General features: G+C 41.8%; 1 protein-coding gene across 1 annotated transcript in view; it reads right to left on the reverse strand.

The window, feature by feature from the left end:
- The window catches only part of LOC311149472 (uncharacterized protein), a gene marked incomplete at both ends in the record, with an annotated part of 790,865 nt that overhangs the window by 416,562 nt on the left and 359,714 nt on the right, over positions 1-14,589 (reverse strand). Inside the window, one exon of the mRNA XM_084186667.1 lies at positions 1-118. This exon is cut by the window's left edge and continues 314 nt beyond it. Within this exon, the coding sequence (XP_084042793.1) occupies positions 1-118 (118 nt within the window). The remainder of the gene's footprint in view (positions 119-14,589) is intronic.

A 14,589-nucleotide genomic window follows, 5' to 3' on the forward strand; every position in this document is an offset into this window, starting at 1 on the left:
GTGTGTACGTGTGTGTACGTATGTGTTTATGTGTGTGTATGTGTGTGTGTGTATGTGTGTGTGTGTGTGTACGTGGGTGTGCGTGTGTATGCGTGTGTGTGTGTACGTGTGTGTGTGTCTGTGTTTGTGTGTGTGTGTCTGTTTGTGTGTGTTTGTGCGTGTGTGTGTGTGTGTGTGTGAATGTATATGTGTGTGTGTGTGTACTTGTGTGGTCCTGTGACTGAGTGTCTGATGTGTCTGAGGTGATAGAAATAACAGATACTTGCTCACTCTAGCCAAACCAATCACAGAGGAGAAACATACAATGATTACCATGGCAACCCGGGCCTCAGACAGACTCCCATTCTCTCTCTCTCACTCTCACTTCCTAGTAAAACAAGAAGAATAAAATACACAAGAATGAAACTATATACGCCTTAGATTGTAATCTGTCATGGTCAAAATACACTGCTCAAAAAAAAAAAAGGGAACACTTAAACAACACAATGTAACTCCAAGTCAATCACACTTCTGTGAAATCAAACAGTCCACTTAGGAAGCAACACTGATTGACCTCATCAGGAGCATGCCCAGGCGTTGTAGGGAGGTCATACAGGCACGTGGAGGCCACACACACTACTGAGCCTCATTTTGACTTGTTTTAAGGACATTACATCAAAGTTGGATCAGCCTGTAGTGTGGTTTTCCACTTTAATTTTGAGGGTGACTCCAAATCCAGACCTCCATGGGTTGATACATTTGATTTCCATTGATAATTTTTGTGTGATTTTGTTGTCAGCACATTCAACTATGTAAAGAAAAAAGTATTTAATGAGATTATTTCATTCATTCAGATCTAGGATGTGTTATTTTAATGTTCCCTTTATTTTTTTGAGCAGTGTATATAGATTCAATGGTTGTAAAGATGGGGAGAGGTCTGTTCGTAATACAGAGATGTTCTGCTTTTTTGACACCACACTCCAAAAAGCAAGTCCTGCAGGCTCTAGTTTTGTCTAATCTTGATTATTGTCCAGTCGTGTGGTTGAGTGCTGCAAAGAAAGACCTAGTTAAGCTACAGCTGGCCCAGAACAGAGTGGCATGTCTTGCTCGTCACTGTAATCAGAGGACTGATATAAATACTATGCATGCCAGTCTCTCTTGGTTAAGAGTTGAGGAGAGACTGACTGCATCACTTCTTCTTTTTATAATAAACATTAACATGTTTAAAATCCCAAATTGTTTGCATAGACAACTTACACACAGCTCTGACACACACACACACTTACCCCACCAGACATGCCACCAGGGGTCTTTTCACAGTCCCCAAATCCAGAACAAATTCAAGAAAGTGTACTGTATTATATAGAGCCATTATTGCATGGAACTCCATTCCATCTCACATTGCTCAAGTGAACAGCAAACCTGGTTGAAAAAAAAACAGATAAAGCAACATCTCACGGCACAGCGCCTCTCCCCTATTTGACCTAGATAGTTTGTGTGTATATATTGATATGTAGGCTACGTGTGTCTTTTTTTTTTTTATTAATGTAGTTCTGACCTTAAACTGTTCTTGTATATTAAGGGTCAGTATTATTTCATGTTTCATGTTTTGTGCTTTCGCAACAGCTAATGGGGATCTTAATAAAATACCAGATACCAAATAACAAAGGAGTGCAGCCTCCTCAGTGTTTGAAAGTCGTGAAGGGATATGATGTCACAGAGCCGATTGAGCCAATCCCCTTGTAAACATAGAAAAGGCTATGGAGAGATGCATATACAGCACCAGTCAAAGGTTTGGACACACCAAAGTAACGTTTCCATGCCCCGAAGAATTCCGGCTGTTCTGGAGGCAACGGGGGTTGGATCCGATACTAGATGGGTTTACCTAATAAACTGGCCACTGAGTGTATATACCTTTAAAAAGGGAACAATCCCCTTGTTGGTTCAGTCCAATAGGAATTATATTATAATTATATACAGTACCAGTCAAAAGTTTGGACACACCTACTCATTCAAGGGTTTTTCTTTATTTTTACTATTTTTTACAGTGTAGAATAATAGTGAAGACATCAAAACTATGAAATAACACATATGGAAACATGTAGTAACCAAAAAAGTGTTAAACAAATCCCTAAATATTTTATATTTGAGATTCTTCAAATAGCCACCCTTTGCCTTGATGACAGCTTTGCACACTCTTTGCATTCTCCAAACCAGTTTCACATGGAATGCTTTTCCAATAGTCTTGAAGGAGCTCCCACATATGCTGAGCACTTGTTGGCTGCTTTTCCTTCACTCTGCGGTCCGACTCATCCCAAACCATCTCAATTGGGTTGAGGTCAGGTGATTGTGGAGGCCAGGTCATCTGATGCAGCACTCCATCACTCTCCTTCTTGGTAAAATAGCCCTTACACAGCCTGGAGGTGTGTTGGGTCATTGTCCTGTTGAAAAACAAATGATAGTCCCACTATGCCCAAACCAGATGGGATGGCGTATCGCTGTAGAATGCTGTGGTAGCCATGCTGGTTAAGTGTGCCTTGAATTCTAAATAAATCACAGACAGTGTCACCAACAAAGCACCCCCACACCATCACACCACCTCCTCCATGCTTTACGGTGGAAACCACACATGCAGAGATCATCCGTTCACCCACACTGCGTCTCACATAGCCACGGCGGTTGGAACCAAAAATCTCAAATTTGGAGTCCAGACCAAATTTCCACCGGTCTAATGTCCATGGCTCGTGTTTCTTGGAACAAGCAGGTCTCTTCTTCTAATTGGTGTCCTTTAGTAGTGGTTTCTTTGCAGCAATTTGACCATGAAGGCCTGATTCACACGGTCCCCTCTGAACAGTTGATGTAGAGATGTGTCTGTGACTTGAACTCCGTGAAGCATTTATTTGGCCTGCAATTTCTGAGGCTGGTAAATCTAATGAACTTATCCTCTGCAGCAGAGGTAACTCTGGGTCTTCCATTCTTGTGGGGGTCCTCATGAGAGCCAGTTTCATCATAGCACTTGATGGTTTTTGCGACTGCACTTGAAGAAACTTTCAAAGTTCTTGAAATTTTCCGGATTGACTGAACTTCATGTCTTAAAGTAATGATGGACTGTCATTTCTCTTTGCTTATTTGAGCTGCTCTTGCCATAATATGGACTTGGTCTCTTACCAAATAGGGCTATCTTCTGTATACCCCCCCCCCACACACACACACACATACACACCTTGTCACAACACAACTGATTGGCTCAAACGCATTAAGAAGGAAATGAATTCCACAAATTAACTTTTAAGAAGGCACACCTGTTAATTGAACTGCATTCCAGTTGACTACCTCATTTAGCTGGTTGAGAGAATGCCTAGAGTGTGCAAAGCTGTCATCAAGGCAAAGGATGGCTATTTGATAAATATAAAATATATGTTGATTTGTTTAACACTGGTTACTACATGATTCCACATGTGTTATTTCATAGTTTTGATGTCTTCACTATTATTCTACAATGTAGAAAATAGTAAAAATAAAGAAAAACCCTGGAATGAGTAGGTGTGTCCAAACTTTTGACTGGTACTGTATGTCAACTCAAACCTTGTCTCTCACTTGCTGTTTTGCAGCAACAGTCTTCCAACGACCTTCCACCTCCCCACCAGCACCAACTGAAGGCCCGTCTTCGGATCCCCGTTCCCAGTGTATTCTGTCTCTGTTGTCATTCAGTTAAGCCTGTACTGGATTGAATTACCGCAGGATCCAGATCAGTGCCTCTGTATATGTACTACCAGTCATTAAAGGGACAGAGCCATATATAGAGCTGTCATTACTACAGTATATAGCTCCTTAAAGGAATAGTGCACCACTATTTCTGCTTTAAATACTGTTGCCAGAGTTGCAAAACAGCTAATATTAGCTTTGACCATTGGGAGGCCTTGCTCTGATTAGATTCTCTGTCATCAACAACCCCTGGGTACAGTACTGTAGTATGATCATCAACAACTCCTGGGTACAGTACTGTAGTATGATCATCAATAACCCCTGGGTACAGTACTGTAGTATGATCATCAATAACCCCTGGGTACAGTACTGTAGTATGATCATCAATAACCCCTGGGTACAGTACTGTAGTATGATAATCAATAACCCCTGGGTACAGTACTGTAGTATGATCATCAATAACCCCTGGGTACAGTACTGTAGTATGATCATCAATAACCCCTGGGTACAGTACTGTAGTATGATCATCAATAACCCCTGGGTACAGTACTGTAGTATGATCATCAATAACCCCTGGGTACAGTACTGTAGTATGATCATCAATAACCCCTGGGTACAGTACTGTAGTATGACCAAAATGCCTGTATGATTTTGAGAGCGCCACTGTAAAACCATAGTTTACCAGTAGAGGGTGCTGTTAGATCTCTGAAAGAATGACAAGGCCCTGGCAGAAAGAGCAAAGCAGAAATAGGAGAGAAGAGGAGAGGAGACAGAGAGAACAGAGCAGCATTGGGAGAGAAGAGGAGACAGAGTTAAGAAGGTTGTAGGCAGTAACTGGTAACTACAACTCCTAACCAATGGTTTGCTAAGTAATACTCAGTCGAGCACACATACAATTCCTTCCAAGCATTAGTGACAAGTCAAGTCAGAATCCAGCCCATGTTGAGCGATAAAGATCAATGAAGCGAGTGAAGATGAATGTTTAGATCTACATGTCCTCTACGTATTGTATTTGATTAATGATGTGACTTTTGTCAAATGGCACCCAATTCAAATGGCACCCTATTCAAATAGCACCCTATTCAAATGGCACCCTATTCAAATAGCACCCTATTCAAATGGCACCCAATTCAAATGGAACCCAATTCAAATGGAATCCTATTCAAATGGAACCCTATTCAAATGGAACCCAATTCAAATGGAATCCTATTCAAATGGAACCCTATTCAAATGGAACCCTATTCAAATGGAATCCGATTCAAATGGAATCCTATTAAAATGGAACCCTATTCAAATGGAACCCTATTCAAATGGAACCCTATTCAAATGGAACCCTATTCAAATGGAACCCTATTCAAATGGAACCCTATTCAAATGGAATTCTATTCAAATGGGATCCTATTCAAATGGAACCCTATTCAAATGGTATCCTATTCAAATGGAATCCTATTCAAATGGGACCCTATTCAAATGGAACCCTATTCAAATGGAATCCTATTCAAATGGAATCCTATTCAAATGGAACCCTATTCAAATGGAATCCTATTCAAATGGAATCCTATTCAAATGGGACCCTATTCAAATGGAACCCTATTCAAATGGAACCCTATTCCATTCATAGTGCACTATTCCTAATCAAAGTTTGTGCACCATATAGGAAATATAATGCCATTCGAGACACAACCACAGAAAGACATGGTTCATTGAGTCTCTCTGGGTCCATGTGTCTTATTACTGCTCTTGTTTATTCATATGGTTAATACTGTTGATACTTATGAGGTTCACAGGCAATACACAGAGAGCGCTTACCATTGATGAAACAGGAGAAATAATAACTGGATCTACATTCAGAAAGTGGAATCTGTAGGGTAATAAACAGGGTGATAAATCATCAATCCATCATCAAGCAACCAATCTTTGCAATGCATGACATGGTGTAGAGCAGGGTTCTTCAATTCCGGTCCTGGAGGGCCGAGACACCTCTGAAACAGAAGTGTTTCGGCCCTCCAGGACCGGAATTGAAGAACCCTGGTGTAGAGTGTCGGGTATATTTAACTGTTGTACAATTAATGATCTGTATTCCTCTTGTAGTTGGATTCAGGATATGTTCAACTATTGTTAAAATGTTTAAACAGTAAAACAGCAGAACTCAAAAAGCAGGAAGAGCGAGAAAATTTAAAACATTTCTTACTTTTTATTGATTTCGACAGGTTGTTCTCTACAGTACATCACCTAATCTCTCAGGTTACATTTATTTTCTGCAGTCAGATTCATATACACTGGACTTCTTTAACAAACCAATGCAAAGACCTTCAACCTTCTAACAGAACCAGCAGGTCCATTACTCATACAGCGGGTACTCTATGAACTCACTGTGTGCAATGTAATGTGTAGTCTTAGAGCAGAAGCCATTAAAAAAGCTTTATTATGAGCCGTCCTCACCTAAGCAGCCTCCACTGACCTGAATAGACTTTTCTCATAGGAGGCAGTATGTTCCCCAACACCTGAATCACAGGAAGTTGGTGGCACCGTTATTGGGGAGGACAGGCTCGTGGTAATGGCTGCAGCGGAATAGGGGGGAATGGTATCAAATACATCAAACACATGGTTTTCAGGTGTTTGATGCCATTCCAATCGCTCCGTTCCAGCCGTTATTATGAGCCGTCCTCCCCTCAGCAGCCTCCACTGACCTGAATAGACTATTCTCTCTAGCAGTCAGCATGTTCCCCAACACCTGATTAGAATATTTTCTCTAGCAGTCAGCATGTTCCCCAACACCTGAATAGACTATTCTCTATAGCAGTCAGCATGTTCCCCAACACCTGAATAGAATATTCTCTCTAGCAGTCAGCATGTTCCCCAACACCTGAATAGACTATTCTCTCTAGCAGTCAGCATGTTCCCCAACACCTGAATAGAATATTCTCTATAGCAGTCAGCATGTTCCCCAACACCTGAATAGAATATTCTCTCTAGCAGTCAGCATGTTCCCCAACACCTGAATAGAATATTCTCTCTAGCAGTCAGCATGTTCCCCAACACCTGAATAGACTATTCTCTCTAGCAGTCAGCATGTTCCCCAACACCTGAATAGACTATTCTCTCTAGCAGTCAGCATGTTCCCCAACACCTGAATAGACTATTCTCTCTAGCAGTCAGCATGTTCCCCAACACCTGAATAGACTATTCTCTCTAGCAGTCAGCATGTTCCCCAACACCTGAATAGAATATTCTGTGAGTCACCCAGAGGCCTGTGCTTGCTGTGTCTTTTACCTTCACGATTATTTCTGACGGCTTTGTGTGAAAATTCCAGTGCAAAATAAAAAATAATATTTTTCTCCAACATTCTTAACTCTTAATGGCTAGACAAACTCCTCCTCAAAGCAAAGGCCTTGACGACCAACACCAAACAGCAATCCTTTTGGTACATTTCAAAACGGACAGCACTTCATTCCAATAGCATCTCATGCGGTCCTCTTCACATTGGTGAGGTGAGCTTCTATGTTTCACTTTATCTATAGTCTTCAGTAGCTATTAAGCACCTCTCTAATGAAACTAGCTCTTTACTCAGATAAACACAGTACTTAAAAGACTGAAGACAATACACTGAGACAACAGACTGGCTGAAGCACAGACAGGAACAGACAAAATGCAGAATGATCAGTCAACAACATCGGGTAATAATACAAGAATAATGTTAGTAGTACTACTCTACAATATTTAACATTTTCAGAAAACTAGGAGTGAGAGTAAAACATTTGAAATGGGAACTGGAAGCCACCAGGGTTTTACTTTAGGGAGCATTGAACCGTTTCCCCCCAACCATGAGAGCCCTGGCTGGTACAGTGTAACACGGAGTCAGTCACTACCATAGATATTAAACTATATATGGTCAGTCACTACCATAGATATTAAACTATATATAGTCAGTCAGTACCATAGATATTAAACAATATATAGTCAGTCAGTACCATAGATATTAAACTATATATAGTCAGTCAGTACCATAGATATTAAACAATATATAGTCAGTCAGTACCATAGATATTAAACTATATATAGTCAGTCACTACCATAGATATTAAACTATATATAGTCAGTCAGTACCATAGATATTAAACTATATATAGTCAGTCACTGCCATAGATATTAAACTATATATACTGTTCCATTTCATTATCCATCGTGCTTTATATCTATTTTTAGTACTTGTGTGACAGGCAACTGAAGAATACCATTAGCTGAAGAAGCAGACTCTATCCTGATGCATCGTGGGTAACGACATGGCAAACACATGCTCTCTCTCATGAGAGTCTAAAATCGAGGCGCGCTGCATAAAATCAATTCCCATCATCTGTGTTCAAGGTTTTACCGGCTGTTAGCTGTTTAGAACATCCCGCTGACATCTACTGGCCATGTTTCTACTCCCCGAACGACAAGGTTTCCTATTTTAATGAGCATACAACTTTGCATGAAGCAAATTAATTGGTTGAGCAAACACATGCAGATGATATGAAGAACTAACTGTACAAGGGTAGAACAAGGTTGATATTGTGTAGCAGAGCAGGTGATTTTTAATCACACTCTTGTGATTGATTTCAACTTTAATCACACTCTTGTGATTGATTTCAACTTTAATCACACTCTTGTGATTGATTTCTACTTTAATCACACTCTTGTGTTTGATTTCAACTTTAATCACACTCTTGTGATTGATTTCACTTTTAATCACACTCTTGTGATTGATTTCACTTTGACCATCTTTGGATATGTATGAAATTGAGAAATATCCACACTAACTAAATAACTAATTCATTAATTTCTGTGAAAATGTATCAATAAAGATCTATTGTTGTCTCCCATTCCTTTACCATGGATACGTCCCAAACCACACCCTATTCTCTCCAATGTGCACTACTTTTGACCAGAGCCCTATGGGCCTTCCTATGGGCCTTCCTTTGGGCCTTCCTATGGGCCTTCCTTTGGACCTTCCTATGGGCCTTCCTATGGGCCTTCCTTTGGGCCTTCCTTTGGGCCTTCCTATGGGTCTTCCTTTGGGCCTTCCTTTGGGCCTTCCTTTGGGCCTTCCTATGGGCCTTCCTTTGGGCCTTCCTTTGGGCCTTCCTTTGGGCCTTCCTATGGGTCTTCCTTTGGGCCTTCCTTTGGGCCTTCCTTTGGGCCTTCCTATGGGTCTTCCTTTGGGCCTTCCTTTGGGCCTTCCTTTGGGCCTTCCTATGGGTCTTCCTTTGGGCCTTCCTTTGGGCCTTCCTTTGGGCCTTCCTATGGGCCTTCCTATGGGCCTTCCTTTGGGCCTTCCTTTGGGCCCTGGTCAAAAGTAGTGCACTGTACAGGTGCAGTTCAATACATTTGAATATTGTGGAAAAGTTAAGTAATTTCAATAATTCTATTGACAAAGTAAAACTCATATGTATCGTGGATTAATTACACAAAAAGTGAAATAGTTCAAGCCTGTATTTGTTTTAATCTCGATGATTACGGCTTACAGCTCATGAAAACCCAAAATTCAGTATCTCAGAAAATTTGAATATGACATAAGACCAGTGAAAAAAGGAAATTTGGCCTTCTGAAAAGTATGTTCACACTGGACTTCAAGCAACTTGGATTATGTGCCTCTCCACTCTTCCTCCAGACTCTGGGACCTTGATTGCCAAATGAAATGCAAAATGTACTTTCATCTGAAAAGAGGACTTTGGACCACTGAGTGACAGACCAGTTCTTTTTCTCCTTAGCCCAGGTAAGACGCTTCTGACGTTGCCTCTGGTTCAGGAGTGGCTTGACACGAGGAATGCGACAGTTGTAGCCCATTTCCTGGATAGGTCTCTGCGTGGGGGCTCTTGGTGCACTGACTCCTGCCTCAGTCCACTCCTTGGTCTCTGCGTGGGGGCTCTTGGTGCACTGACTCCTGCCTCAGTCCACTCCTTGGTCTCTGCGTGGGGGCTCTTGATGCACTGACTCCTGCCTCAGTCCACTCCTTGGTCTGTGCGTGGTGGCTCTTGATGCACTGACTCCTGCCTCAGTCCACTCCTTGGTCTCTGCGTGGTGGCTCTTGATGCACTGACTCCTGCCTCAGTCCACTCCTTGGTCTGTGCGTGGGGGCTCTTGATGCACTGACTCCTGCCTCAGTCCACTCCTTGGTCTCTGCGTGGGGGCTCTTGATGCACTGACTCCTGCCTCAGTCCGCTCCTTGGTCTGTGCGTGGTGGCTCTTGATGCACTGACTCCTGCCTCAGTCCACTCCTTGGTCTCTGCGTGGGGGCTCTTGATGCACTGACTCCTGCCTCAGTCCACTCCTTGGTCTCTGCGTGGGGGCTCTTGATGCACTGACTCCTGCCTCAGTCCACTCCTTGGTCTCTGCGTGGTGGCTCTTGATGCATTGACTCCTGCCTCAGTCCACTCCTTGGTCTCTGCGTGGTGGCTCTTGATGCACTGACTCCTGCCTCAGTCCACTCCTTGTGAAGCTCCCCCACATTTTTGAATGGCCTTTGCTTGACAATCCTCTCAAGGCTCCGGTTATCCCTGTTGCTTGAGCACCTTTTTCCTACCACACTTCTTCCTTCCACTCGACTCACCATGAATATGCTTGGATACAGCCCTCTGTGAACAACCAGCTTCTTTAGCAATGATCTTTTGAGGCTTTCCCTCCTTGTGGAGTGTGTTGATGACTGTCTTCTGCACAACTGTCCAGTCAGCAGTCTTCCCCATGATTGTGAAGCCTACTGAACTGAGAGACCATTTAAAGGCTCAGGAAACCTTTGCAGGTGTTTTGAGTTCGTTAGCTGATTAGAGTGTGACACCTTGAGTCTACAATATTGAAATTTTTCACAATATTCTAATTTTCTGAGATACTGAATTTGGGGTTTTCATGAGCTGTAAACCGTAATCATCAAGATTAAAACAAATACAGGCTTGGACTATTTCACTTTTTGTGTAATTAATCCACGATATATATGAGTTTCACTTTGTCAATTGAATTATTGAAACGACTTAACTTTTCCACAATATTCTAATTTATTGAGCTGCACCTGTATATAGGGAGATTAAATTGGTCCATTGGTGCCTCTCTCTATCCACCTGATGTTTCAATACTGTGAGAGGGAGAGGAAAGCAACACCTCTCGGATGACTGAGACTTCCTTCTTTCTTCCACACAATGTAAACGGTTGCTAGTGCAGACATCTGGCTACAGTCAGAGACACGCCGCTACGGTTACTACACATGGTTCATCCATCCATTACAACACTCAGAGACGCACAGGCACAATGTTCACATCAAAAGACGACGCACATGAATAAAGAAGGCTAGCGATTGGATCTCGCAGTTTCACCACAACGATCTGTTCCAGTGAAATACTGACGAGGCTGGAATACTGAGGAATGTGAACCTTGCTTGGTTAAACAAGACTGTTGTTTAACCAAGCTAGAACAAACTATACTGAATTCTGTTGTTTATCCAGGCTAGAACAAACCACATTGAATTATGTTGTTTAACCAGGCTAGAACAAACCACATTGAATTATGTTGTTTAACCAGGCTAGAACAAACCACATTGAATTATGTTGTTTAACCAGGCTAGAACAAACCACATTGAATTATGTTGTTTAACCAGGCTAGAACAAACCATACTGAACTCTGTTGTTTAACCAGGCTAGAACAAACCATACTGAACTCTGTTGTTTAACCAGGCTAGAACAAACCATACTGAACTCTGTTGTTTAACCAGGCTAGAACAAACTGCGCCCACTGCAACAGTTTACGATCAAAGCAAATAATTCAGTATGAAAACAAATGTAGCTTGACTTGAGCGCTCAGGGCATTTCCTTCAGAGCATGCTAATTACTTAAGTAAAAATACTATAAAGTACTACTTAAGTAGTTTTGGGGGGGTATCTGTACTTTACTTTACTATTTATATTTATATTTACATTCCTAAAGAAAATATATATTTTCCCTGACACCCAAAAGTACTTGTTAAATTTTGAATGCTTAGCAGGACAGGAAAATGCACTAATTCACTCACTTATCAAGAGAACATCCCTGGTCATCCCTACTGCCTCTGATCTGGTGGACTCACTAAACACAAACGCTTCGTTTGTAAATGATGCCTGAGTGTCTGGCTATCCGTCAATTAAAAAATCAAGAAAATGGTGCCGTCTGGTTTGCTTAATATAAGGAATTTTAATGTATTTATACTTTTACTTTTACTTCTGATACTTAAGTATATCTAAAACCAAATACTTTTAGACTTTTACCCAAGTAGTATTTTACTGGGTGACTTTCACTTTTACTTGAGTCATTTTCTATTAAGGTATCTATACTTTTACTCAAGTATGACAATTGGGTACTTTTTCCACCACTGATTACACAGCACTTAAAGGGCATCACAATACCTGTTTGGCTGAGTGGCAGTGATTGCTTTCAAATCTAATTAAAGGACAACCCCATAATGACAAGAACAACCCCATAATGACAAGGACAACCCCATAATGACAAGGACAACCCCATAATGACAAGGACAACCCCATAATGACAAGGACAACCCCATAATGACAAAATACGCAATAATATCCAAACCAATCCAGACAGAATCAAAGCTGTCACTGTGATGGGCCAAAATAATGGACTTGTGTTGGTGTGGTGGCATAGGAGAAAGAACACACTGGAAACAATGTGGCTGCACACACACAGGGAGACACACACACACACACACACACACACAGGGAGACACACACACACACACACAGGGAGACACACACACACACACACACACACACACACACAGGGAGACACACACACACACAGGGAGACACACACACACACAGGGAGACACACACACACACACACACAGGGAGACACACACACACACACAGGGAGACACACACACACACACACACAGGGAGACACACACACACACACACAGGGATACACACACACACAGGGATACACACACACACACACACACAGGGAGACACACACACACACAGGGAGACACACACACACAGGGAGACACACACACACACACACACACAGGGAGACACACACACACACACACAGGGAGACACACACACACACAGGGAGACACACACACACACACAGGGAGACACACACACACACACAGGGAGACACACACACACAGGGAGACACACACACACACACACACACAGGGAGACACACACACACACAGGGAGACACACACACACACAGGGAGACACACACACACAGTGAGGCAGAGGGAAGCCTTATCAAACGATGTAATTAACATTCAGACATCAGTAGCCCTGTCATTGTCATGACAAAGACGCTCACGATAATGTAATCACACCATTATGTTTTCGCCAAGACACGGACGGTGGTGGACGTCTCGTCTGCTTGAAAACCTGGTTAATTTGGGCTCAACAGCCAGCCGCTCTAGAAAGGCCCCTGCATTCAATTTTACATACAATTTGCATACAATTTGCATTAATGAATTGAATTTGAAGACAGAGCCATTAACGTACTGAGGAAGAGATGTGTCACCTGGATCAGCTCAGCACAACAGTAATGAACAACTTCTCTGTTTCCCCAGCATTACAGAGCACAGGGCTGTGTTCAGTGGGGCACACTGAAGTCAAATCTTCTGCAACAGGGAATAAAAAATCTGGACATATTCAGGTAGTACCTCCCCGTTTCACTCTGTTTCAAAAAAAGTGTATTCCTATTGATCATGACCCAGCTCTTTCCTGTCAGTCTGGGATATAGCATGCTAGCTACAGCATGATGATGTATATTAATGGGACATAGCATGCTAGCTACAGCATGATGATGTATATTAATGGGACATAGCATGCTAGCTACAGCATGATGATGTGTATTAATGGGATATAGCATGCTAGCTACAGCATGATGATGTATATTAATGGGACATAGCATGCTAGCTACAGCATGATGATGTATATTAATGGGACATAGCATGCTAGCTACAGCATGATGATGTATATTAATGGGACATAGCATGCTAGCTACAGCATGATGATGTATATTAATGGGACATAGCATGCTAGCTACAGCATGATGATGTATATTAATGGGACATAGCATGCTAGCTACAGCATGATGATGTATATTAATGGGACATAGCATGCTAGCTACAGCATGATGATGTATATTAATGGGACATAGCATGCTAGCTACAGCATGATGATGTATATTAATGGGACATAGCATGCTAGCTACAGCATGATGATGTATATTAATGGGACATAGCATGCTAGCTACAGCATGATGATGTATATTAATGGGACATAGCATGCTAGCTACAGCATGATGATGTATATTAATGGGACATAGCATTCTAGCTACAGCATGATGATGTATATTAATGGGACATAGCATTCTAGCTACAGCATGATGATGTATATTGATGGGACATAGCATTCTAGCTACAGCATGATGATGTATATTAATGGGATATAGCATTCTAGCTACAGCATGATGATGTATATTAATGGGATATAGCATTCTAGCTACAGCATGATGATGTATATTAATGGGACATAGCATTCTAGCTACAGCATGATGATGTATATTAATGACCCTGGGCTAGCAGGTGGAGACAGGTGGTTCTGTAATGAGCTGTCCTAATGACTGGCTGTGTTCACCTACTATACATTCCATTCACTGTGACAGGAAACATTACCATTACCGCTCTATTGCTATCTCATTATGACTAAATATATTATCTGACCTAGCAGTCTGCCTACTTAAGGGTGTAAAATAAGTCACACTCTGATATAAGCTACATTTCCTGGTTCCCACTCACAGGCCCACTCTGTCTGCTCTCTGGGCTGTAGTGTGATGTTTGTTTATAACATGCTGTTCCTCTTCAGTATGACCCACTGGTTCTGACTATTCA

This window comes from Coregonus lavaretus (assembly GCF_964263955.1).
Source record: "Coregonus lavaretus genome assembly, chromosome: 22".
NCBI classification, from domain to species: Eukaryota; Metazoa; Chordata; class Actinopteri; order Salmoniformes; family Salmonidae; genus Coregonus; species Coregonus lavaretus.